The 26,407-nt window shown below is 62.6% G+C and overlaps 1 protein-coding gene across 3 annotated transcripts; it reads right to left on the reverse strand.

Annotated features, from left to right (window-relative positions):
• Positions 1–292: 292 nt before the first annotated feature.
• On the reverse strand, positions 293–24,771 carry ARHGAP44 (Rho GTPase activating protein 44). 3 transcript variants are annotated; one of them, XM_032199738.1, is made up of 21 exons: positions 24,587–24,771; positions 14,554–14,593; positions 13,381–13,485; positions 13,020–13,096; positions 12,770–12,881; positions 11,907–11,983; positions 11,147–11,264; positions 9,953–10,021; positions 9,763–9,844; positions 9,071–9,198; positions 8,848–8,959; positions 7,987–8,068; positions 7,147–7,227; positions 6,950–7,063; positions 6,636–6,727; positions 6,302–6,482; positions 5,851–5,868; positions 5,306–5,527; positions 3,444–3,559; positions 3,181–3,339; positions 293–1,224 (listed from the first exon to the last, which is right to left on the reverse strand). In XM_032199738.1, exons 1-21 carry the CDS (start codon positions 24,637–24,639, stop codon positions 1,085–1,087), a joined length of 2,178 nt encoding a protein of 725 aa, XP_032055629.1. In that variant the 5' UTR covers positions 24,640–24,771; the 3' UTR covers positions 293–1,084. The 3 variants fall into 3 exon arrangements, with proteins under 3 accessions (XP_032055629.1, XP_032055628.1, XP_032055630.1); XM_032199737.1 differs by having other exon boundaries at positions 2,959–3,339; XM_032199739.1 differs by lacking the exon at positions 293–1,224 and adding an exon at positions 2,968–3,082.
• Positions 24,772–26,407: the final 1,636 nt, after the last annotated feature.

Genomic DNA, 26,407 nt, shown 5'->3' on the forward strand with positions numbered 1-26,407 from the left:
AAGCTCCTGGAGTGGGTCCTGGGGGGGGTTTGGAGGTGGCCGTGGGCCATCCGTGGGCACAAGCCTGTGGGGAAGGGGCTGGGGTGCAGCACGGCAGGCAGGCAGAGCCGCCCTCCAGCACCCACATGGCAAGGAGTGGCTGTAATGGGGTTTTCTTTCACCCCAAGGGCACAACCCCACTGCTTCATCCCCACGCCGACCCCCCAAAGCCCACTTCCACAGCACGGCCCCACGACCACCACCACAACTGGCTGCAAAGCCACCGCAGGCGTCGAATAAACCCAGGCTCGGGGCGAGTTCAACAGCAATTTGCACATTTATTTCGGGTGCTCCCGCCCTCCCCTCGCCCGGCCCCCCCAAGGGGTGACGGTCACATCGCGGCGGGGCCGAGGGCAGCCCGGGGGGGGGCTGGGCTGTGCAGCACAGGGAGTGGAGCGGGGCCGGGGGGGCCGGGAAGGCGAAGCATTTCCATGTACATTGGCCCTTGTACGCCAGGTCAGGTGGAATGGCTCCAAATAAAACAAATATATATATATATATTTCTCTATATACAAATATATAATATATATATATCTATGCCCACCAGATATATATATATACCATCTCTCTGAAAAGGATAAAAGGTTACTTTGTCTCTGCATGCACAACCAAAGCCTCTGCTCCACGCCACCAACCCATGACGACAGCGAGCGGGGGCTGCAGGCGGGGCACGGGGACACGTCCCCCCCCACAGCACTCGCCTTATTGCTGCTGGGCCGGCCTCCCCCAGCCCCGCTCGGCCACAGCGAGCGCACGGTGGGGTCGAAGCAAAGAGACGAGACCCCGGAGCAACGCCACCCATGTGGTGCCCCCCGTGCCCTGTTTCGGGGGGAGGACGGGGCCGCTGGCACCTCTCCAGCCCCGGTGGCACCGCGGGGATGCCGGATGCGCCCCGGGATGTGGGCGCCTGCCGGGGGGGACATAGGCACCGAGTCACAAGGCAAAGTCTGGATAAGGCGACCCCAACCCAACCCAACCCAACCAAGGAGCAGTGTCCCCCGAACGCCGGCCGGGTGCCGCGGGGACGGGCGGGGAGGGGACGCTGTCATAGGGCCGTGCTCTCCGAGTCCTCCTCCTCCTCCGGGGGGGCTTTCACCGACAGTCTCTGCGCGGCGTCCGGCGGGTCCCGGCGCAGGGCGGCATCGACGCCGAGGTGGATGGACGGGATCTCGAAATGGACCAGACCTGCGGCGGGCACAGACGGGCGGTGTGAGGGGCTGCCACGGGGGCACGGGCGGGTGCTGGCACACGGCGTGCTCCGACGGGCGGGCAGCGCTTGGTGCCACCGCCAGGGCGGCACACGGAGCCCCCAGCCTGGCCAGCTGCCTGTCCCCGCTCCTGGAGGGACGTTGGGGTCCCTCAGCAGGCGGCAGGAACACACCCAGGGGAGCACGGGAAAGTCCTGGGCCCTGCTCCTGCAGCTGCCAGCTCGGGGACCCTGCCACAGGCGGCAGCACCCAGGGGAGCAGTGCCAGAGCGCAGCGACAGCTGGGCGCAGTGCTGGGGGCACCAGGGTCGGGTGCTCTGGTGCTGGGGGGCACCAGGTATGGGTGCTGTGCTGGGGGGCACCGCGCCTGGCTACAGACCCACCGCAACGCCTGGGGTACCACGCTGGGGTGTGTTGTGGGGGCTGCACCGAGCCCTGGGCACAGCACCGGGGAGCAGCAGGGGGACGCAGCTCGCCTGGGGACAGCCCGACCCCACCGCTGCATGGTCCCCCCGTCCCATCCCCTCTGTGTCACCGGGCACATCAAGGTGCTGCGTGTGGGGACAGCCGGCTGCCAGCCACGCTGCGCCCCGCAGGACATGCAGTGCCCCTGGGGCACCAAACTCTGCCAGCACCATGTCCCCAGGCTGTCCCCACTTCCAAAGTGTCCCCTGCAATGCCCAGGATGGGGAAATGCCATCCTGCCACCATGTCCTGCCACCCCTTGGCAAAGCCCCTTGGGAGCCGAGCTGGGGACACCATTGGGTGCCTGCTGCCACTTCACTTCTCCAGGGCCGCGGGGCAGGAGGGAGCCAGCAGCACGAGGAAGCCAGAGCCAGGTGACAAAAGTGTCCTTGCTGGCAGGATGGGGCTGGGGGCGCGCTCTCACCTGCCCCATGCACCCACAGGTGGCAGTGGGGAGGGGGTGGCAGCGGGTGGCCCTTGGGGACAGCAGTGGTGGGGGACGGGGACAAAGAAACAGCGACAAGGTCAGGACACAGAGGACACAGCAGCAGAGCTTTGGGGCACTGCCCAGGGACACTGCCACCCTCCTGGGGACACAGCCATCTTCTTAGGGACACTGCCACCTTCCATGGGGCATTGCCACCTTCCTGGGGACACTGCCACTTTCATGAGGACACTGATCTTTCTGGGAACACTGCCACCTTCCCAGTGAGGTCACAACCTTCCTGAGGGCAATGCCACCTTCCCAGGGACACTGCCACCTTTGTGAGGATATTGTCATCTTCCTGGGAACACTGCCACCTTCCCAGGGACCCTGCCACCTTCCTGAGGACGCTGCTACCATCCAAGAGACACTGGCACCTTCCTGAGGACCTTGTCACCTCCCCAGGGACCTTTCCACCTGCCTGATGACAGTCATCTTCCTGGGAACATGACCACCTTCACGAAGATGTTACCACCTTCTTGAGGACACTGCCACCTTCCCAAGGACACTTCCACATTCCTGAGGACACCACCACCTTCCCGAGGACATTACCACCTTCCTGAGGACACCGCCACCAAACCCCAGGCCATGAGCAGCCGTCCTGGTCCCTCTGCTCCGCAGACGCAGCCGTGCCACCAGACCACAGCCCCGGCTGCCCACGGGGTCCCAGCAGGGTCCCCAGCTGGGGTCCGTGCCCTGGACGGCTCCGAGCACCCCGGCGCAGCCCCGGCGCGTCCTCAGCGTCCCGCAGCGGCTGGGTTACCTGTGGGCACGCTCTCCCCGGGGGCCACGGCGTCGAGCAGGGGGGGCTCCGCGGGCTGGGGGCTAGAGCCGGACGCGCTGGCCGTGGGGGGCTGCGGCGGCGGCAGCGAGGGCCTCTGCCTCGGCTTGGGGACGGGTCGAGATTTGGTTACAGAGCCGCCCAGGGGAGGAAGAGGAGGAGGAGGAGGAGACGGGGAAGGTGCGGCGGCTGGGGACAGCTGACCTGAGGCCAGGCAGTAGCCTTGCGGGTAAGCGAGTCCATAGGGCGCGGGGGTGCTCGGTGGGGTGGGGGACAGGCTGGCGGGGGACGGCTGGCCCGCCGGCGGCTCCGACGTGCCCCCCGAGGGCGCCTTGGGCGGGATGGGCGCCAGCTTCTTGGAGGCTGCGGGAGAGACGGACAAGGCGGACAGACAGACGGGCCGACGGATGGACGGCGGTCAGCGGGGCGAGGGGCGCGGGGAGGCGGGCGCGCCGCCGGGCACCCACCTTTGCGCAGGCTGCGGGGGCTCTGCTCGGCGGGGGACGGCGGCGCGGCCGCTGCCTGCTGCCCGCTGCCCTTCTGCGGCCCGGAGACGGGGGAGAGCTCCTTGGGTTTTAAAGTGCTGGGGGGGAAGAGGGAAAAAAAAAACAGCAGTGAGGTCCTGTCCGCCCCGGCACCCAGCGCCCCGGCACCCAGCGCATCCCGGTGCGAGGCGGTGCCCAAAGGTGCCCAGTGCCGCGCTGGGGGGTGTTAAAATCTGACTTTGCTTTAATTGCAGCTTTTTAAAGCGATTTCTCCGCGCAGAAGCCATGCTGCAGGCAAGCCCCCACACGGCTCGCAGCCGTTCCCGGGGACGGCGGTGACACCGAGGCCACCACCCATGGGAGGGCACCCAGGGGTGTCGGGGGCAGTTACCTGGCCAGGCTGGCTCCCACCGGCGTGCGGCCGCCCCCGGGGGCAGAGGGCAGCGTTCGGGGCCGGGGGGGGGGCAGGAGCAGGGGGGCAGTGATGGGGAGCGGGCAGTGCCACGGGGCCAGGGAGCGCTGCGGGGGCACCGGCAGGGAGCAGGGCTTGGGGCGAGCGTGGGGGGCGAGCAGAGGGCGAGGGGAGGAAGAGGAGCAGCGGGGGGGAGGCAGGCTGCGGCTGCAGCCCGGCCAGAGGCGCAGGGGTGCGGGGCCGAGCCCCAGGGCAGGCTGTGCCCAGGGCAGGGGACGGGGCTGGGCACCGGGGGCCGGGGGACCCCGCTTGTCCTCGGGGCGGGGGGGGCTGTAGCAGCAATCCGACCAGGCAGGCGGCGCATCACCCGTGCTGCAAAATGTCCAAAAACAGCCACAGAACAGCAAAACGATAGAACGAGGAAATAAAAGACACGAACAGAAGAAGCATCGGCAGGGGAGGAAGCGAAAGCAGCAGTGAAACAGCGGCGGAGTGGGAGCGGGCACGGCCCCACCGAGCGCTCGGGGCTGCTGCAGGAGAGGCCGACACCGAAATGAGGGGGGATTTGGGGAACAGCCCCTTCCCCGTGCCTGGAGAGGCGAGCTCCAGGCTCTGCATGGTCCCAGCCATGGAGCCACCTCTAAAGGAGCCCTTGGCACGTCCCCGTCGTTTGCGGTGCCATCGGCAGCCCAGCTCGGCCGGCACCTCTCCTCCAGCCAGGGGAGGAGGAAGAGGAGGAGGAGGAGGAGGAGTGGGTGAAGGCAGCTCCAGCATGGGGGACACGGTGCCTTGGGAGCCAAGCACAGAGCAGAAGCAGGCTGGGCACAAACAGCACCAAAATACAGCAGCAGCAGGACAGTGGGGACCCGCTGGGCACCCGCCGTGCTGGGCGCAGCAGCAGGGGACCCCCACAGCCCCCCCGGGACAGGGCTGCGACGGCTCCGAGCCCAGCCCCAGGACCCGGCCCCTGGGCAGGATGAGCCCAGGGAGTGCTGCAGGGAGGGTCCCACCTCCATGAGAACCCCACAGCACCCGTGGGTGCTCGGCCAGCCCTTTGCCACACAGCTCATGGCTGGGGGAAAACAGCCCTGTTGGGGCAGTGGGAGAGGGAGGCTCCCTGTTTTGGGGCAGGAAGGTGTAATTTAGATATTTTCATCTACTTGGTCCATGCAGGATGAAGCAGACACACAGACCTTGGGCTCGGGGAACACCGGGCTCCTTTAGGCTTTCGCTTTGGCCGCTGCAAGCCCAGCAGCTCCTTCCTTTGCGTTATCACCCAAATTCCAGCCCAGGATAACCACGGTGAGCCCAGCTCGTTGCGGACCCCACGGGGGCACCACGGGGACGAGGAGCACCCTCTCCTCCCGCTCCCAGGGGGTGGCCGTGCCCGGGGGAGGACTCACCATGGGGACAGGGGATGGGGTGTCCTTACCTTGCCCGCTCGGCTGCGGGTGGGAAGCCGAAGCTGGTGGGAGGAGGAGAGGGGGTCGCCGAAATATCGGGCGCTTGCTCGGGGATGGGCGAGTGCGGCGTGGCGGGCAGCTCGGCGGGCGGCGCGGGGGGCTGCGTGGCCGGGGGGGTGGCGGACGCCTTGCGCCCCCCCGAGGTGCCTCTGCGGGCCACCCACGAGGTGTCCATCACCCTGACGCCCATGCTGGGGGGACAGAGACGGGTCCTCAGCACCCGCACGGTGGGACGGGACCATGCTAGGGCCCCTGTGGGGTGCCCCCACCCTGTGCAGCCGCCCCAAGCCCAGCTGGTGGCCAGGGCTCAGGGCCGGCTGCTGCAGCGGGGTCTGGTCCCCACAAACGCCTCTTCCACAGGGAAGCTGCTGGGAATGGACCTCCACGGCAACAGGGCAGCGGTGGCTTTGCAGGACAAGCTTGTGTCACCGGCCACGTCGCCCCTTGCCCCGATACCAGCAGGCACCAGCATCCTCCCAGCACCCTCCCAGTCCTGCCGCGGAGGACACCGTACCTTTGGATTTTCCTAAGGCTGCGTGGACAGAAACACACAGTTATTAGTGGAAAAGAAGCTAAAATGAGCCACACGGTGCAGTGCCTGCTGCTTGGAAAGGGAGCTGTGAGGCCGAGGGGCTTGGAGTGTGTGTGCAGGAGGGACATGGGGGGGGACCAGGTCGTGCTGGGGCTGGGGAAGTCCAGGGGATGGGGTTGGGACCTGGCTGTGGGCCCACAGCACTGAGCAGGGCACAGGAGGTGACACGGGGAGAAGAATGCAGCCCCAGCCCCATGGCATGGGCCCGCCTGCTCCCATCTCCAGCAGGCTTGGGGCTGGTGAGAAGCTCGGGTCTCATCCGGGCACCCCCAGCTCTCATCCCAGCAGGGACAGTAGGGTCCTCCCATCCTGGGACCACCCGACCTCCACCAGTCTGCACCCTTGCTGTGACCCCCTCTGTCCCCAGCCCTACCCATCCTTCTTGTAAAACTCCAGCATCATGTTGTCCGTGGCCACGCTGAGCGGCCGCCGCGCCTGGTCGTGCTGCTTGCGGTCGGCGTGGTCCATGTCCGGGGAGGGCATGGAGCTGTAGTTGGCGTTGTGGTTCACGTGCATGGGGCTGCCGTAGTTCCCCGTGACGTTGAACTCGATGTCTGGGTGGCAAAGCGAGACGGGGACATCAGAGCTCTGACCCCCCAGGGCCAGGAGGGGCAGCTGGTCCCCGTGATGCCCATCCCATCCCATCCCATCCCATCCCATCCCATCCCATCCCATCCCATCCCATCCCATCCCGGAGCTCAGCCCACCTCCGGGGAAGAACCAGTCTGCGTGCTGGATGAGCGGCTCGATGATGCCCACGATCTGCAGGGAGACGGTCGTCATCATCTCGGTGATGTTCCTGCAACACAGCGGGCAGCGGCTCGGCGGCTGCCACCCCGCCACGGCCCGACCCCGCTCCCTGATGGGTTTTATCCACCCCTCGCCCCTCCAGCAGCCCCTCGGGTCTCTCGCCCCTGCTCTGCAGCCCCTCCATGAGGTGCTGCCCCCACGCTGCGGGAGAAACCTTTCGTGCCCCAGGGCTGCGGCTTCAGTCCCCGTCACCCCCACCGCCGTACGTTACCCTTCTGCCTGCGGCCAGAGGAGGTTGGGGCCCAGCACGATGGCCACGTTGCTCGGCGTCATTTTGTTCATGTCCTGGTACTCAGTCAGCTTGGCCAGGAATTTGATCAGGTACCTGCAGGGGCGAGCCCAGGTGCAGGTGAGGCAGGGCGCGCCCTCCCCATGCCCGCGGTGGCTCCTCGGCCGCCCCACGCTCACCTGATGTTGTTGTAGTTGGCCTTGGGCAGCTTCTCGCAGGCGTTCCACAGGGCCTGCAGCCGCTTCTCCTGCTCCGGGATGCTGCGGGAGGGGATTGGGATTGGGGTGAGCACCCCGCAGACCCCAACCCTACCACCCCACTGCCTGCAGCACAGGCACCGTACCGAGGGGGATGGTGCCCTTCACATTGGGGTGCTCACTCTGAGCTTGTTCCTTTAGCAGCCCGAACACCGCACGGATGGGTTTGTGCATTTATAGCAGGAGGTCTGAGCGCCCTCGGGCAGGGTTTGCAGACCCAGCCAGGAACGGGAGCAGAGCCCAGCTGTGAGGTGCTGGGAGAGCTGAGCCACCTCGGGCAGGGTGCTGTGCACCACGCTGGGGACATCAGGGTTTGGTGACATCAAGGCCACTGGGTCATGCAACCCCCAAGGAGCATCAAAGAGCCCTCAGACCCTGGAGGAAACACCCCACATGCTGGCAGCTGGTCAGAAACAACTCAAGAAGGTGCCCACACTGGGCTGGGTGTGTGGGAGCATCGGACCTGGAGCCTGGGAGCTCCTGCACTGCTGCTCTCCGTGCTGCTGGCCATCCGTGGGCCGTCAGCCTTCATGCTCGGCCTCCTCACCCTCAGGGAACTGCCACGGGGCTACAATTTGCTTGTTTAGCCCCTCCTGAAACTCATTTGAAACTGCTTTGGGGAAGACCCCGGGCAGACCTCAGCAGATGCCAGCACCGGACCAGGGCTGGGGCACAGGCGAGGCCAAGTACGGGGCTGGGGCTCTGGGGGGACACCCGCGGGGACAGCCCCAGCCCCAAGGCCACCTCCCGACCCGGACTCACTTGGAGGCCTGGATCCACTCCTCGTACAGCTCAAACGTCATCAGCGGCTCCGGCAGCTCGCGCAGGTAGGACTTGAGTGCTCCTGAAGCACACAGCGGGCACGGGGCTCACCACGGCTCACCGGGGCCACCTGCACCCCCCTGCTGGCAGCACTGCCCGGCGTGTGCTGCCTCCCCAGACCCACTCGGTTCACTGGAGCCTCCTCAAACCCCAGCAGCTGCTGAACTTCCACCCCCTGCAGCTCCTCCCTCTCCCTTTCCCCTCCAGCAGCCCCTCTGCCTCTCCTTTTTGCCCAGCACCATGCCCCAAGCCCCCCACTCAGCACATCTCTGAAGCTCGGTCGGTGGCTTCCCAACAGGACACCAGTGCCCACACCCTGCAGCCAGCAGGAGCCAAGCCCAGGAGGGGAAAAGCTGACTCGCCTTTAAACCAAATTAATGCTCAATGACAGCCCAGCAGGCCGGGCTCTGCGTGCAGAGGGCATCTTGCATCACTGCAGAAGCAGCAGAGAGATGATTGAGAACTCAATTAGGGGGTGTGTGTGTGCAGCTCCCTGCCTGCTCTTGGCTCCTCTGGAGAATCTCAGGCTCAGCATAACCGTGGGGTTCATCCCTCAGCAGGGGCAGAGGGGAGGTGCATGCACTCGGTGAGGGATGTCCAATTCAGGCTCAAAGCAAGCCTGAACCCAGCTCTTCGATGTGTTCAGCGCAGCACAAGCACCTCGCTGGCTCCTGCCCTTGGCAGCATCCCCCCCGTGCCCCAACGCAGGGCTTCCACTTTGCCCAACACAGGCTAGCCCCCGACCAGCAGAAGATCAGGACCAGGGCACCCCAAAGCCACCAAACCCCGGGTGGTCCCCACCTGCGATGGCGTGCGGGTCGGCCGAGTACTCCTGCACGTCCACCACGCAGCAATCCAGGGCGGCCTTCAGCTTCTTCAGCTTGGAGGCAGAGGGAGCCACGCGGAACAGACCCTTGGCAGAGGACACAGGGAGTGTCGGCACCAAGGCATGGCCCCGAAACCTCCCCGGCCACTTGTCCCCATGCCACCAGAGGTGGCCAGGATGCTGGCACCCAGCACCCACCTCCTCCTGCATGCCGCACTCCAGCAGCATGGTCACGCAGGCCTCCACGGGGAAGGCGATCTCCCGCCCGCTGACGGCCAGGTGCTCCTCCAGCGGCTTCCCAAAGGATGGCTTCTCCATCCACGCTTCTGCAACGGGCAGAGAGGTGATGGGGGACAGAGTGGGGGGCACCCCGTGTTCTCCTCACCCCCCCAGAGGAGAAGCTCGGGGATGGCAGCGGGTGTTTGGGTGTTGATGCAACACCACGACCCCGCATTTCTGTCCTGGGACACCCAGAAGTGGGTTTTAAAGGTGAAATCCTAGCAAAACATTTCCCAGCCGTCACATTTCAAGGGGGCTGAATGATGCTTTCCAGGGGAGCAACGTCTCGCAAACATTTGCAGGCTTCTCCCCCTTCTTTTACCACAATTTGAGGACTCGCTCCCTGCCCAACCGGGGCACAGGGCGGCTGCTGGGCTGACAGCACAGTGGCCTCAGGGGACGGGGACACTTCCCCAGCTCAGGGACAGGAGGGATGCAAAGAGGGGGAGCAGACAGAGGGTGCCCAGCTGTAAGCCAGGCACCACGCCACACGGTGACACCGCAGCCTGTCTGCAAAGCCACGTACGGCTGCTGGCGTGACGCTGGGTGATGGGCTCTGTGTCCCCAGTGTCACCCCCCTCGGGAGCGGGACGAGCCCCGCGTGCACTCACCCTGCTGGGCTTTTATCTGCGGCAGCACGTTCTGCAGAAGCGCCAGCGACTTCCTGTGGTACTCGGCCTGCACCTCGATCAGCTGGGGAGAGAGGGCACCGAGTGCGCGTGGTGCCGCTGGCGCGGTGGGGACGGGCACGGGGCAGCCGCAGCGCGGGGCCGAGGGGAGCGGCCGGCTCGCAGCGCTTACCGTCTGGAAGTAGTTTGCATAGTCGATTTCTTTGGCCACGAAGCTGTACATGTCAGCCGAGAGCTGGTCCTGCAGGGAGCACAGAGTTAGGAGCACGCCCAGTGCTGTGGCCACCACAGTGGACAATGCTGCCCGCCAGCCTTCCTCCCTGCCTCAGCCTCAGCGCTGAGCCCAGCACGGCACGCTGCAGCGCCTGCTCGAGATGTGCCCAGGACCCCAGACGCCCAGCAGCACGGCGAGGCTTTGCTTTCTGCTGCGTTACAAACTTCTCCAGTCTCCCACAGCCTTGCAAAAACCCCAGTTTGCCGTTTCAAGCTTCTCAGAACGATTTACATGGAAACCTCCCGGGCTGAACAGCACGGATCTGGCACAAATCGCACAAAAGTTTGCTCTTCGCTCGCTGCATCGCTTCTCCCGTGCGAGCAGCCCCTCAGCTGCGTTTCTGCAGAGCAGAGCAGCACGGCTCGTGTGCCGCGGGCACTGCATCAGCACGCACACAGCACAGCCCGACGGGCCCTCGGGTGCCCCTCCTGCTTTCTGGCAGCGAGGAGGAGGGAGCTGGCTGCTCCGAGCTGCAAGGAGCCCTGCCAGAGCTGCACGCAGCCCCGCGGCTCACGTTTTCTATCCTCACGCTTTCTCTATGCACTTTGCAGTTGCTCTTTAAGAATCCCCCTCCTGCACTGACACTGGAGGACACGCACAGGGCTGGGAGCAGATTTCCAAGGCCACTCGGGTCCTGCCTCTGTCCCCACGAGGTGACTCAGCCGAGCCCTGGGGACAGGATGCTCTCGGGCTCCCAAGAGCTGTGGGACACAGGGGGACAGAGGAACTGTGGCTCGGAAGCATCACTCACACCCAGCAGTTCTGGGGCACAGCACCTGTTTTTGAGGGTGGCACGTGCTGTGCCCGAGCACCCCACAATGCCCAGTGGGGCCGGGAGGGGACCAGGGCTGCCAGGGGCTGTGCTGGGCACGGGGCCAGCCCCGGGGAGGGTTTCTGGGTGCAACGGGGAAGCAGAGGGGGTGATGCTGCAGGTTCCCACTGCAAGTGGCGCCTGGGATGCGAGGGGATGCTGAAGCCCTGGCTGCACGTGGAGGTGTCCCCAAGCCGTGCTGTCCCTCCCGCTGTGCCCTGACGTCCCCACACCCCCACGTGTCCCGGGGTGGCCCCAGGCTGAGCCCCCGCGAGCGGTACCCTGCAAATCTCCACTCGGTTTGCTGCCTCCTCCATCTCCTCCCTGAGAGCGTCGGCTTTGGCGCCCGACGGCTGCAGGTTGCTCGACAAACTCGATGACTTTGCGGACTGCTGCCACCTGCGGACAGCGGGCAGGGTGTCAGGAGGGGCAGGGACCATGCAGAGCCGGTGGGCAGCCCAGGGACCCCCTGCCAGCCCCCAGGGCTGAGCACCACGGAAAGGGGCCCAGCCCGTGCTGGGATGCAGGAGCCGCCCCCAGCCCAAACGCTCCCTAGCTCCAATTTAGCAATTATTATTTTTCAAATGCTTGCAGACTGCCTCAGGCACAGCCCCAAGCGGGCTGTTCAAGTCACCTGGGACACGGGGTGACGCCAAGGGACATCCCACGTCCCCAGCTGGGCTCTGCCAGCCGAGCGCTGCTCTACAGCAGCAGGAGCAGCTGGCTCTTTGCCACCATGTACGAATTCAGCAAGATAGGGAGAACAGGAAAAAATAAAGATTTGGGCCAGAAAAAAAATACATTTTTTTTTCCCTGCAGTGTGCAGGGAAAAGGGATTTTGCAGAGCAGAGCTATGGGATCACTGTAGAGCTTGACTTAGAGGCACCATGACATGGCCAGGCTGTGACTTCCCACGGCTGCTGGCCATGCATTTTGCATCACCCCAGCCACCCTGGGGATTTACAGAGCCAGGGGCAGCCCTGAAGCCCCTCGCAAGGAGTGACACCTGCCCAGCACAGGCAGCCCGGCTGCAGTTCCCACCTCGTCCTCGAGGAGTCCATGTCCAGCACCAGCTTTGCTAAATGCTTCCTCTGTTTTTGGATATTTGGGATTTCCACCTGCAGCAACACAGGGGCATGGGAGGAGAGAAACACCTCGCTTAAATCCCCGCAGCATTAGGAAGGCAGCGCAGCCCATCCCTCCTCTGCTTCCCACCCGTGATGCTCACAATCCCTCCACACCAACACGCAAGTGTGAAAACCCCATCCCCGAAAGAGGCATCCTTCGGTCAGTAAGTCCTCCTGCACCTGGATACCTGGCTTAAGGAAGAAAAACTCTTCCTGGGATGTGCCAGCCATAGCAGCAAAGCCTGCCACGCACAGACAGCGTCTGCCAAGGGCTCTTCAGTGGCTGAAAGCCCCAAAGCTGCAGCCTGGCCCTGCTCTCCTGTCCTATCACCAGCAAGTCAATAAAGCTCTTCGTATTTCAGCCGGGGGCGATAAAATCAGAATGGAGCCCGTGACATTTTGCAAGACATAAAAGGGAAAGAAAAAAAAAAAAAAAAAAAAGAAGAAGAAGCATTTGGCAAAATTAAAAAAACAGAAAGTTGGCAGCAGGAAGAAAAAAGAAGGAAAAAAAAAAATCCCAGACAACAACCTCCCTTGTTTGGAGCTTGGAAACGTGTTTCAGAAATAAAAGCGTTCAAGCCTCTGCCTTGAAGAAAGACAGAAAAGAGCAACAGCCAAGCGGGACGGAGGCTGAGCAGGGCAGGGAGCTGCCCCACGGCCGGGCTGGGGGCCGTGCAGACACCGGCTGTGCTGAGAGCAGGAGCTGGCACCCGGCACCCCTGGCGACCCCCAGACGCCACCGCCCGCTGCGCCCGGCTGCGTTTTGCCCAGCCCCACCTCAGCCAGCACGAAGAGCGGCTCGATGACGTCCCTCTCCACCTGCAGCTCGAACTGGATCAGCTCCTGCGCCAGCTTGTCCTCTGCCTCCCCGCACAGCCTCAGCATCTTCCTGCAAGGGGACGGCGAGGCTGGGGAGGGATAGTAGCAATCCCGGCCAGAGCCGTGGGGCATCCTGCTCTGGGGTCTGTGAGGCGAGGGGCAGGGATGGTGGGCACCGAGGGGACGTGGTGGCGGTGCCACCTCTTACCCCAGCAGGGAGTCGTCACCCAGCACCGCCGAGCCCTCCATCAGGCACTGCGCCAGCGTCGTCAGCGGCAGCTTCTTCTGCAAAGGGAGCGCCCCGGCACCGTCAGGCTCCCCGTGCTCGTGGGACATCACGATGTCCCCAGCCCCACATGGCTACGGCCACCCAGCCCCTCCTGCTGTCACCCGGCTGTGCTCCTGCATGAGCTCTGCCCAGCATCTCACACGGGTGCTTTATTCACATGTATACAACCCCTCTGCCCCACGCACTCCTGCGTGTGCACCCACATGCGTCCAGCTAAAGGAAAGGAGGAAACGGCTCCGCAGCCTGCTCGGCACCCCCCGGGGAGCCTGGTGAACCTCACCGAGCGCTTGTCGGCGTCCACGCCCTGCTGGCCCTGCAGACATGCCGTCAGCTTCTTGTGGGTGCTGTGGGAGACCTGCTTCACCAGCTCCAGACGCTTCTCCACCTGCGGACACAGCGGCACCCGTCACCGCTCCGTCCTTCCTCATCCTCACCCTGGTGCAGCCAAATCCCTTTGTTAATCAAAGGGATTTTAATTGCCGGTGCGTCGGGCTGGGTACAGACTCCTGGCTGTCCTCCAACACCCTGCTGTGCCAGGCAGAGGGTCAGTGGCCCTGGGGACAGGCGTGGGGACAACAGCAGTGCTGGGACAACGCTGCTGCAGCCGAGTGAGGGCAGGAGCTTTCTCTCCCCAGGTAAGCTTTGTTTGCACCAAACTGGCAGATACTCAACCCCAGGGCTGAAAATTGCCTGATTTGCCTCGGACTTGCTTAAACAGGGAAGTCCATCCAAAAGCTCAGCGAGATGAGTCACTAAATGTCAGCAAACAAGATCTGACGAAAAACGTAGCCGAGACTGTCGGGGAAAATGCGCAGCTAAGCATAAAGTGCAACATCTGGGAAAATAATCCGGAAAAACAAATAACCCCTGCCCCTGGGACACGGGGACGTGCCAACAGGGCAGCAGGTCCTTCAGGGAGCAGAGACGGCAGGATAGGTGTGGGACAGGCTGCTCTGCCTTGGTCGGGGCCCTGCACACCAGTTGTACATATCTACACATCTGTGTATGCCTCGAAAGATGGGGCACTCTGCGCAGGAGGAACGCAGGTGTGTGACAAGGAGGCAATGAGACACCACTCCAAAAAGGGGCTGCGTTCCCGTTTCCCTTGAGACAACCCCTCCAAAGAAGGTGTTGCACCAGCACAGAGCAGCTCGCCCCTTCTGCCTGCTGCACCTTCCTCCTCCCCAAAAGATGCGACCGCCCCACACAGCACCAAGGCCCAGGCTGTGTAGTGCCAGCAGAGACCTGAGCTTGCACAGAGAGACAGCAGGAACTAAAAATGAAGCCATGAGAAACACTGACCCGCACTGCCAGGCTGGGGAGCCCCCGTCCAGCCCCAAACCTCCCGTCCCTGTCCCTGTCTTGCACCCACCGCCCTGTGCCACTGCAGCACCCGCAGCCACCCGTGGGTGTCGGGGCTGTGGCTGCCCTCTTCAGGGCAGAGGCACTTTACCTGCAGAAGATCTTCGCTCAAAACCTCTGTCTTCTCAGCCCTGCGAGAGCAGAAAGAGAAAAATGAGTTGGTGAAGGGCCTGGTGCATGGCCGTGCTGGACACGGTGGGATTTGCTCCTCCATCGGTCCATATGGGGACCAGACTGCTCTATATTCCTGCTGGAGATGTGGTCAGTGGGAGCGAGGGCACCCTCAGCACCTTGCCCATGACACCGGGCTGTGTGGTGCAGGGACCCTTGAGAAGGAAGGGCTGGCATCATGAGGGGTCTGGGCAGGCTGGGAGGTGGGCCTGTGCGGACCTCATGAGGTTCAGAAAAGCCAAGGGCAAGGTGCTGCGTTGGGCTGGGGCAATCCCAAGCACAAATCTAGGCTGGGCAGGGAATGGGCTGAGAGCAGCCCTGAGGAGAGGGACCTGGGGGTGTTGGTGGATGAGAAGCTCCACATGAGCCGGCAGCATGTGCAATTGCAGCCCAGAAACTGCACCCTGGGCTGCCCCCAGCAGCGTGGCAGCAGGGCGAGGACGGGATTGTCCCCCTCTGCTGTGCTCTCGTCAGACCCCACCTGGGGCCTTGAGCTCAGCTCCAGGCCCCCAGCACAAGAAGGACGTGGAGCTGTTAGAAGGAGTCCAGAGGACGTCACGAGGATGCTCAGAGGCTGGAGCACTTCTCCTGTGGGGACAGACTGAGGGAGCCGGGGCTGTTCGGCCTGGGGAAGAGAAGGCTCCAGGGGTCACCTCACAGCGGCCTGCCCGTGCCTGAAGGGGGCTGCAGGAGTGCTGGGGAGGGACTCTGTGTCAGGGGGTGTGGGGCTAGGACAGGGGGTAGTGGCTTTAAGCTAAAAGAGAAGAGATTTAGATTAGATATGAGGAAGAAATTCTTCACTCAGACGGTGGTGAGGCCCTGTCCCGGGCTGCCCCAGGAGCTGTGGGTGCCCCATCCCTGGCAGTGCCCAAGGCCAGGCTGGATGGGGCTGGGGGCAGGGGGCTTTAAGGTCCCTTCCAACTAAAGCATGCTGTGACTCCATGACTACGCACACATCAGTTTAAGGCTCTCTGGTCCATCAGCCCCGTGTGCAGCCCCTGCAGCCCCACCTGCTTTTTTTTTTCCCAGTCATGGTTTCTGGTCAGAAAGCTTCTCCCCACCACACCCTAGACAAGCAAAGCCTGGAGCATCGCCATCACTGCCCAGGCTGGGCCGTGCAGCCAGAGACACAGCCCTGCTGCAGGGACCTGCACATCCCCACAGGCAACCTGACCTCTTTGCGTGGGGCTGAGCACACAGGGGTGGTGCACAGTTGGCAGGATGAGCCCAGCGGTGCGAATCCAGCTTGCCTGGTTGTGCCAAGGCACAGGATGCTGCAGGACCTCACATCCAAGCTGCAGGACATTGCAGAACCCCATGTCTGAGCTCCAGGATGCTGTACAACCCCACATCAGTGCCCCAGGATGCTGCAAAACCCCACACCCGAACTCCAGGACAATGCAGAACCTCACGTCCAAGCTCCAGGACGATGCAGGAACCCAGATCTGGCCCTAAACCATCCCTCCTGTGGATCACAACAGCTATCACCATGCTGGAACAGGGCACGCATTTCCCCCCCCAGGCACTCTATCATTGCCCAGACACCCCAATGGGGTTTGAGCACCCTAAAATGCACAAAGCAGAAGGAGCAGCCCCCGTGCCTGGAAGGATGAGCGCTGGTGATGTGCTGGGCTCCTCTGGGGACGATGGATATTTTGCTGCAGAAAGGCCAATTGGCACAACTTACCTGCAAAGCTGAGAGAGCCCCTGCAAGCATCCACACTGCACTGGTAGGCAAGGAGACATGTTGAAGCCATTGCACACTGTAATGTTTATTCATAACCATAGAGGGCTTTTTTTTACAACTTTAATAAACCATTTCTTCTTTAAAAAAAGTTATCTGTGTCAAGATGCGCTTGGACAGAGAGTGGAATTTAGCTAAAATGTAAAGGTCAGTTGTCCTCTCAAGGTTTGTCACTGGTTAACGTGAGGCTGAAGCATGACAGCAAATTGCTCTCATCCTTTGCCCTCCTTGGAAAAAAAACAAAAAAACAAAAACCACAACCAAAAAACAAAACAAAACAAACAAACAAAAAAAATACCCACCACCTAACTTGCCCAAGCTCTGTTTGCTTTTCAAAACCCAACATGACTTTCTCAGCCCCGAGAACCCAGCTACAGAAGTGCAGAGTTGAATAAGCGGAAATGCAGAATATGAAAGTGGAAACGAAGAATTTGAAAGTGGAAGTGAAGAGCACCGGGCGGAAAGTTCAAAAGCGGTGCCAGCAGCGTGGCTGCGGGCTTGCAGCCAGGGGCAGGACTTTGCAAGTTCATCAGCGAACACGCTGAGTTCAAAGCCTTTATGAAAATGTAAATGAACTGTGCTAAATCCAGCTTGCATAGGAAACTTGTTGTAGTGTCCAATTTAAGTCAGTTTATTTTTAAAGAGGCACAGAACCCATTGGGTATAATTAAAAAAAAATGGATTTAAACGTGCACATTACACCTCCCTGTGTTTGGCAAGCAATCGACCTGCTCTCCACCTGCCAGGTTATGGCCCCAGGGGCTCTGCTCCTCCCCGGTGCTCCCTTGGCACACCTTCCTACTGCCCTTTGTGAAGCTTTCGTCCTGTATTTGGAAGGGGGAGGCCAAAAAGTCCCTGGGATGCAAAACCCCATTTATCAGTCATTTCTAGCAGTATTTGTGCTCTTTTAAGGCACCATGCTAAGACCTGTGCCCACTCATGGATAGATGGAAATAGGTGAATGTGAAAAACCAAGGATTTTTACACCCAGTCATGGAGGTAGGTGAGAAATGCACCCATGGAGAAAACCGATTTTGGAGCCCCTCAGAACCAGACTTGCATTTAAAAAAAAAAAAAAAAAAAGGAAAGAAAAAAAAAAAAAAAAAGGCTGTTCAAGTGTTACTCTTCTGCAAATCACCATCGCTAGCCCTTTTGGGCAGGGTTGGAAACGGTGCAGAATTATCCTGGGCATGGAAGAAAGCAGCGAGTACCCAAAGTACCTCGTCAGAAACCAAACCACGCCGCGGCCACGCGCATCGGAGCCACGCAGTATCCCCATGGCACTCCCTGACCTCACTGCTGGGAGCAGAATACTTTCAGCATCAAGCCTCTGCTATTCGGAAGCAGATACGGCATATGAAGCTAAACCTAGTCAGCGTCCGTGGAGGGGAAGGAGCAGGGATGCACATGAGCACCGTGCACCCACAGCACCCGGGGGAGAAGCCGTGCCACCGCCCAGCATCGCTGCCGCCTGCTCTGTGCCCCATCCCCGTGTCCGCTCCGGGGAGATGGAGCAGCTGGTGATGGCCATGCAATGGCTGTCACCACAGAGAAAATGGGTAAATAAAAATACTGATGTTTTTTGTGTGCTTTTTCCTTTTCTGGACAGCGAAATGGAGAGGTTTGCACACCCAGGCTGCCAGGACGGTCCAGCTCTGGCAGATCTCTCACAGCCATCATAAAACACCCCGCGCTATGCTGCACATGTGCAGGAAGCAGGAAACATTTCAAACGGGGTAACAAAATCTGGCCTCGCTCTGCTTTCAAGCACCTTTGCGGCACAGAAAAACCTCAGCGTCCTTACCATCCACCCCAACACAGGCACCCAGCACCAAGCCCACGGGACGTTTAATCGGGTCAGGGGGCCTCCAGCAAACAATCTGGCTTACAAAAGGGGGAGAAAAAAGGGCTGCAGAGTCTTAGGGGCATTCATGAGCAAACGGGAGCTCAGCGCTGCTCCAGACAGAGCAAGTGGCACATCCCTAGGGGTGCTGCGTGGTTATCCCCAGCCCATGCCGTGCACCCATGGGTGCTGCAGGAGCTGGGCTGGTTTTACAGTGGGATGAGGACCCCACAAGGCTTCATGGCCAAGCTACAGTCACCAGCAGTGGCATGGGCACTGCTGCGATGAGATGGCATTGCTCACAGCACTGGGAGTGCACTGGGCTGGGTACCACGTCAGGCGGGACAGATCCTGCACCGCTGAGCCTGGCCCCGCAGCCACCAGCAGGGAATTTCCCTCCAGCACAGACCCATCAGCCGGGGTCAGCCGAAATGGGCTGAAATCGCTCGGTTTTGGAGCGGGTGCAAGGTCCTGCAAACCACCAGGCTCAGCCAACTTCCTGCCACCAATCCTAACTAAGGTTGTTCTTTCTTTTCCAGAACGCTCAAAAAAAAAACACAACCCAAAACCAATTTTCTTCATTTCTGTGTTTGCTCCCACCGGCAGCACTCCAGAATCTGTAAATTATACCCAGGAGTGTGAGAACCGAGCAGCATCTCCAAATGCACATCAAACCAGAACAAGCCGTTCCAGATGGCCGTTCCACACGTAAAGATTATAAGGAAAAAAACCAACGCCGTCCCACTCCCCAGCCAGCGGATTGCATTGCAGCTCCGTGCCGGCAAAATCCCGTGCTCTCTGTTGTGCTCCTACCACCTCAGCCTGAAGTTAACACGGTTTTAGAGGGGCTGGGGGCCTCTACCCTGCCACGTAGCATGCACTGCGTTGGATGATGGTTTGTTATCCCCCATGGGTTCCTCGGAAGCTGCAGCCTTACAGAAACTCACCAAAACCAAGATAAGCCGGTCTGGGTTTCCCAGTGCTGGGAATCGTGCCTGGCAGCAGAAGGGATGCTCTCGTCTTCCATTCAGACATTGTGTCCCCCCAGGAATGCCCCCAGCACCTCCAGCCAGCTCCTGGCCGCCTCGCTTCTTGCCCAGGCGTTTCTGTCCCTGTGCCTGGTGATGTGGGTGCAGGCAGAGCAGGACAGGGACCCCCGCATGGGGCAGGACCACATCCAGCCCCAGCGGGCTGGTGACACCGTCCCCACTCACATAACGCGTCCTCTGCAAGTGTCACCCCCAGGACAGGGGCGTGGGGACCCTCTGGCCACGAGCCCACCCCTTTCCCTGCTGGGGTCCCACTCCTGTGAGCAGCCCCTGCCCCCTCACAGCAGGATGAGCCCCGGGCTCTCCATCCCGCAGCCCTGCACACAGCAGGGGGAGCACAGACACTGACAGCCAGAATAACCCCGGTGCCCCCCAGCCCCAAAATCCCACTCATTACACGCGCCCTGCAGGCAGGCAGCCGGGATTAGTGGCTTTCTGTGCCTTCTTCCATCTTTCCACCAGGCAAAGGAGAGCACGCTCCTCCCCTTCTCCTTCAGATTCCCACCCCAGAGCTGTTTTTCTCAGCACAAATCCAGGCAATTATCAGCCTCGATCATCATCCAGACACTTGTGTCCCCGCAAACATCTGGGAGAAAGGGGACAATTAATACGTGGTGCTAAAAGCCAGCGAGGGGGGGATGCAGCCACTGTTTGGTCGGCGTTGGCTTCTGTGAGAAATAATCACTGCCAGTAGAAATCAACACCAATCAAGCAAATTAATTTGATTTAAACATAAATACTACATAATCCTCCAACATGAAATTGTGCGTTGACCTCGGGAGCTGCAGCGAGCTGTCTGCTTCCCCCGAGCATCCCCGCAGCACCCGGATTTCCACGCTGCAGCTGGACCGGGTGGCACAAACTTCCACCAGAACAGGGGCACGACGGCTTCCCCAACGCCGCCCCTCATCTGCCAGGTCCCAGGGCTGAGCCCAGCCCTGCTGCTGCTGCCGTGGTGCTCGGAGGGATGCAGGAATGCTGCTGCCCGTCGGGTGATGCACGCTCACCCCAATACGTGCTTGTCGCTGTGTGTGGCACCCCCACGCACAGGCATCGCGCCCCGCTGCCCCGCACCGCTCAGCACCACCACGGAACGAGCTTTTAGGACGAACAAAACACCCACCACAAGGAGCTCCATCTTTAACACGACCATTTCAACCCCATTCAGGATTTAGCTGCTGTATTCTCTCCCAGAGGGAGAATCATCACCAAATTTCTGACCGGCTGATCTGAGCGGTGCTGCCCACACCGGGGGCCGGAGGGGTGCAGGACGCAGCTGGGGGGGCTGCTCTCTGCCCGCCGCGGGGGCTGCGGCTCCTGCCCCAAAACAGCCCGGCAGCCGGCCGCAGCGAGGGGGAGGCAGGCTGCAGGCGGCCAAGGACTGACTCCCAAGGACGGCCGGGGCTCAGCTCCCCCTCCAGGAGGAAAAGGGCTGGGGACGGTGCACAAGGGGCTGAGAAAAGGCAACCCACGGCCAGCAGCAGTGTCCCAAGAAGCACGGAGGTGACCCAGACCTCGCAAAGCATCCTCAGAGCAGGGCTGAGCACCTCTGCTCCCTGTGCCAAGCCCTGCACCTCCTCGTGCACCTTTGGGTGCTGGCACCCGTGGGGCAATTCAGGTCCTGACCCCCAGAGCCCTGACCTGCCCCATTTCACTGAGCTTAGAGGCACACAAAATGCAGCAAGCACCACGAGGACACCACGCTCGAGGTGACACTGCCGTGGATGCCCCGGGCTCCTGAGCTGTGTTCAGCCGGCAGCAGCCCCGGCTCGGCTCCAGGAGAGCGGAGGCACGGGTCTGGCACGGGCAGCACCAGGACCATGACAGCGGGGCCCCAGCACCTGCAAACGGCTCCAGCGTGAGCTGAGGGCACGCGGCCCCGCAGACTGATGGAGAGGGAGCTCTGCTCAAGGCCTTTGCACCCCGATTTGGGGCAGCTTGTGGAGCCCCCAGCCTTTCCCAGCTACTCCTCCAGCCCCACATTTGCCCACACCGAGGTTTTGTGAACCTGGGGCAGCCACGGAGACGTTGTTTATTGCCCGTTCCCGCTCATCCCTTCCATGCTCTCAAACACCTCGTTAGCCCCCCAAACTCACTGGGAACACTTCTGCCAGCCCCAGGGTCTCAGGGAGCCGACGGGAGGGCCGGTGATTTATGTGCAATTTGGGGACAAAACATTCAGACTGCTCCATTAATATTTCATCACTCCATTTGTCAGCGCTGCCGGCTTAGGAGGAGGATAAAAATATCCGCCCGCCTGCCTTCGCTCGCAGCTGGCACCTCCCTTCTCCCGCTGCCGCGCAGCTCCCGAGCCCCGCGAGCCCAGGGCCGTGATTCCGAAGGGCCACGGAGGGGGGGCCGCAGGCACCAGGGCTCCACACCCCGTGCGTGCAACCCAGATACACGAAGCTCGTCGCTGCCTCCTGCAAATCCCATGGGAAAACCCCCGACGGCGCAGCGCATCCCCGCGCCCTCCGTCTTTATTTCCTGCAAGGCCGCAGGCAGAGCAAAGCCTTCTGTACCGGAGGCCTCTGGGTTTAAGCGGGGACATCCCGGTGCTTAAGGGAAAGCGACAGCTCCAGGAACCGTGCGCGAGCCTGCAGCACCCCAGGCAGCCTCGCGCTGCGCCCCGAAGCACCGCCGCGGTCCCCGGACACCCAGGACACCCAGGACACACACCCTGGGTCCCCTTTCCCCCCCCCGCATCCATCGAGCACGTTCCCAGTCGCCTGCTGTGCCTTCAGGGACCTCGAAGTGTCACTTCGCATGAGGCTGCAGCTGCCCGGTTTCTCCCTGGCGCGGCGAAGGCAGCGCTCAGACATTCTGGAAAGCCGACGAATTTCTGCTCTGGGAACAGCCCCGGGGCGAGCTCCCGACAGCCTCGGTGGCCCCATGCATGCAATGGGGAAACAGAGAAATAACCCAGAAACGTGGCACTTTGGAGGCAGCATCTTCAAAGTGTTTTACAGCCACTTACTGATTTCCCTTCCCTCCTTTTGCCCCATGGAGGTAAATACTACGCGCCTCACAGCCTCACAGCCAGGCTACGCAGCTCTCCCGAAGGTCGGGCACCAAGCACGTGTCTGAGCTGGGACAAGCGTTCCCAGATCTCCAACTCTCCTTAACCACCAAAGCAGGGATTCCTGTGACATCACGCGCTTATTTTTGTGATGCTGCTGGGAAAAGGTGCTGCGAGGAACCATCCGTGGCCACCCCAGCCCCCAGGAAGCAGGAGGGCGCAGTGGGGCGGGGATGCAGGAGGGGGCAGCAGGAGGAGGCAGTGCCCTGGCCAAGTGGCCGTCTCCTTCCTCGCTGCTGCCCCCTCTCCTTGCCCTTCCCCTTTTTCTATCGAGTTAAACAACCAAAATAAAGGAATAAAGGGCACAGCACAGCCCTCCAGCTCCCATCCATCCCACCTACTCCCAAGCCCTGAGGTGCCGGGGAAGGGATGAGCCCTGGTTCCGCAGGGCAGTGCCGCACCTCTGGGTGCTGCCGCTCCCTGGAGGGGGCACAGGAGGGGAGTTCCTGGTTTTATTTGACTTGCGTTAGAGCCAGTCAAATCAAATTAGCGCGAGTCAATTAAAAGGCACATTGTTCAGGTGTTGGACAGGTGAGGTGATGAAGGGGACGAGCCAGGGGGTGGCAGGACAGAAAAGCCTTGTGGCTGTGCCAAACAGAGCCCAAGCCATCCGTCACCACCACAGCGACGTCCTTGGGGGGGCTGCAGCCCCCAGACACCCCCCCAGGCACACCCCATAGCAGGGGGATGTGGCCATGGGATGGCACCTGTCCCCTGCATAGTGCACACATGGGGGGCACGGCCACCCCCACAGGGAGCTTGCTGGAAGGATTGGGGACCCCCTCCACCACCTTCTTTGTGGCCCCCCAGTATTCTCCCCTGTGCAACTCGAGGGACAACCCCCCGGTACAGCGGAGACCCCAGCGCAGGCTGCTCCAGCACCAGTCCAGGATTCAGCCCAGTGGTCTCCAGCCCCATCAAGGACTTGCAGGGGACGGTGGCCCTGCAGCCCCGGACCTGACCCTCCGAGCTGCCGGTCACAAGACAGCCGAGCTGCAGCTGGGCACGGAGGGCTTCCTGATCGATCCGCCTGCTGAGCAGCCCCTGCATGAGCAAGAGCACCAAAAACCCAGGATTGGGGCCGGCTGCCTCTCAGCGCCGCACGGCACCGAGCTGAGGACAAACCACCCCTGCTCACACCTGCAACGGCCCGAGCTGCAAATCCTCGTCCCTGCTGAGGACATCCTGGGGACAACGATCCAGGCTCACGCAGCCCCCTCACTCCCGCCCGCCTCACCTGCCACGAGCATCCCCAAACCCGCCGGCACCCAGAGCGCTGCGCCCGCCCGCACCAAGCTCGGGGCCACCGGGCAGCGGGGAAGGAAGGATGCTCGGACACCATTTTGAAGGTGTGCGTGAGCTCGCAGCACCACGCACAGCCCCCTGGCTGCTCCCTGCTCCTCCCCAGGGCACCCGGCCCGAGGGGCTCCGGGGCCCAGCCGGGGCTGCACGGCGCGGGGCTGTGTGGGATGAGGCGCGGGGCTGAGGACCCTCACACCCGCACCTACCGGGTCCTGCCTGAGGGCACCCGTGGCTCATGGCCCTGAGGAGGAGGAGGAGGGACGGAGGGATGGATGGAAGGACAGAGGGATGGAGGGAGGGATGGAGGGAAGGAAAGATGGAGGGAAGGATGGAGGGAGGGAGGGAGGGAGGGAGGGAGGGAGGGAGGGAGGGAAGGAGGAACGGAAGGATGGATGGAGGAAAAGAGGGATGGAGAGACAGATGGAGGGATGGATGGAGGGAAGGACGGATGGAGAGATGGATGTAGGGATGGAGGGAAGGAGGGATGGAGGGATGGGGACACGACCAGGCTGGCAGCCCCCGAGGAGCCCAGCCCGTCACGCAGCTGTCACCCCCCCCCCCCCCCCCCCCCCCGGCGCCGCGCTGGAGTCAGAAAAGGAAAAAAAAAATAAATCAATCCCTCCCCAGCCCCCCCCCCCCCTCTCCCCGCACCGCTGCAAAATCTCGGGGAATTACACAACCGCCGCCCGCGGGCCCGGCGCGCACCGCAGCCCCCTGACACCCGCGGTGCCCCCCCGCAGGCACCCAACGCGCCCCCCCCGCACCCCTCCGGCCCCAGACAGGGCGGGCTGGGGGGGGGCACCCATGGGTGCTGCTTGGGGGGGGAGGGGTCAGGCTGCGGCAGCGGTGCTGGGGGGGGTCCCCGCGGCTCGGGGTGGGCGGGGAGGGTGCGGGCAGGGGGGGGGGGGCTGCGGGGGGGGCCGGTGCGGTGCCCACCTGCCCACGGTCTGGTTGGCGAGCTGCCGCATGCGGTTGAATTGCTTCTTCATGGTGCCGGCGGCGCGGGCGCCCCTTTACGCGGCCGCGGAAGCCCGGGGGGGCGAGGGCCGCTTCCACCGCCCCTCCCGCATCCTCGGCCGGCCGAACCGAGCCGTGCCGGGCCGTGCCGAGCCCACCGGAGCCGTGCCGAGCCCAGCCGGCCCCTGCGCGGCTCCGCGCCTCCGCCTGCGCGGGGCCCCCCCCGCGCTGCGCCGCCCCCGCCGCGGCGGAGCTGGGAAATGTAGTCCCGGCGGGGGGAGCGGGGCAGGGGGCTGCGACCCTCCCCACCCCCCAGGCATCTTTCTTTCAGCCCCCCCCGTGGACCCCCGGCATCCCTACGGCATCCTCCTGCAGCCCTCCGGCAGGCCGCCAGGCAGCCCCCCTCCACCCCCCCCGCGGTCCCCAGCACCGCCTGGTATCACCCAGCTTTCGTCCAGCACGCTCTGCAACCCCCCCCGCGACCCCCAGCATCCCCCCAGCATCCCTCAGCATCCCTCAGCATCCCCCAGCACCCCCAACATACCCCCAACATCCCTCAGCATCCCCCCAATATCCCCCACATCCCCCCAGCATCCCCCCAGCATCCCCCCAGCATCCCTCCAGTGACCCCCAGCATACCCCCAGCACCCCCAGCATCCCTCAGCATCTCTCCAGCACCCCTCCAGCATCCCCACAACATCCCCCATACCCCCCCAGCATTGCTCCAGCATCCCCCCACAACCCTCCTCATCCCTCCAGCACCCTCCAGCATCCTCCAGCATCCCCCCAGCACCCCCCGTTGCTGCTGTCTGGAGCCCCCCGGGGTTGTGGTGCTGGAGGAGCACCAGGCTGATGTTCCTACCCCTGCACTGCTCGGGGGCAGGTGCAGCAGGAGCCTCTCTGCACCCCAGGCACGGCTGCGGTGCCTTTTTCACCCAGGACACGGCCGGGGGGGGCAGGACACCTTGAGGTCCTGCTGCTCTGGGGGCTGGGGGGCAGTGGGATGCGGGCTCTTGGTTTGCAGTACTCAGGAGGGTTACCCCAAAGGCTGAACAGCACGGCCGTGCTGCAGGGGATAGGCCCTGCACGGGGCTGTGAGACCGCTTTGAAACCATGCTACCACCTTTGGTAACAGCCCTGGGCATTTTGGGGGTGGGCTTGTTTCAGGTCACCCCCGTGCCTGACTGCACCCAAAGGGGCCGGGGAACTGGAGCTCCCTTACGCCCAACAGAGCAGCGCCTCTGCTGCTGCCTCGGTGTTGGGGCAGAGGGCTGGGGCTCCGGGGGAGAAAGGCTCTTCTTGGCCTCTTTTATGACCTAGGGGATTTTCTGGTGTTCAGCAGTTCCCATGAGCTCTGTTAGGTGCACATCATCCCCAAAATAAGACGATCGGATGCTTCAGCTGCTGTTCTGCTCAGTGCAAGCAAGCCCTGCAAATAAAGCAGCGCTGCCACCGACGGTGCCGGCACCGGCACCAACCCGGGCACGGTCGTGGTGCGCGGTTCCTAAACAGACATCAAGCTCCAGCTGTGCTCCTTCCAGCTCCTGAAAACCCGGGGAAAAAAAAATAAATCGATGCTCGTCTCGTGGATAAAGCCAAGAAGCAGAGTGCTAACGAAGAGCACACCCGCCCCCGGTGGACCTGGATGAGATTAGAGCTGGCCTGAGAGCCTGGGGCACGCAGCACCACGCAGCGCTCTGCCCTCGCCCCTCTGCCAGGTGGCATCTGAGGACATTTCCAGGCTTGTGGGCTGAGGGTGTTTGCCAAACAACGGTCCTTCCTTCCTCCTTTCCCCCGCCC

This window comes from Aythya fuligula, chromosome 18 (assembly GCF_009819795.1).
Source record: "Aythya fuligula isolate bAytFul2 chromosome 18, bAytFul2.pri, whole genome shotgun sequence".
NCBI lineage: Eukaryota > Metazoa > Chordata > Aves > Anseriformes > Anatidae > Aythya > Aythya fuligula.

Bases quoted from the DNA above. Each gene is read 5' to 3' on its own strand.
- ARHGAP44 (XM_032199737.1), bottom strand. From the start codon at position 24,639: ATGAAGAAGCAATTCAACCGCATGCGGCAGCTCGCCAACCAGACCGTG. The intron at 9,199-9,762 runs GTGAGTGCACGC...TGCCCGTTGCAG, and splicing joins GCAGATAAAAGCCCAGCAGG to AAGCGTGGATGGAGAAGCCA. The intron at 6,483-6,635 runs GTGGGCTGAGCT...TTTGCCACCCAG, and splicing joins AGACTGGTTCTTCCCCGGAG to ACATCGAGTTCAACGTCACG.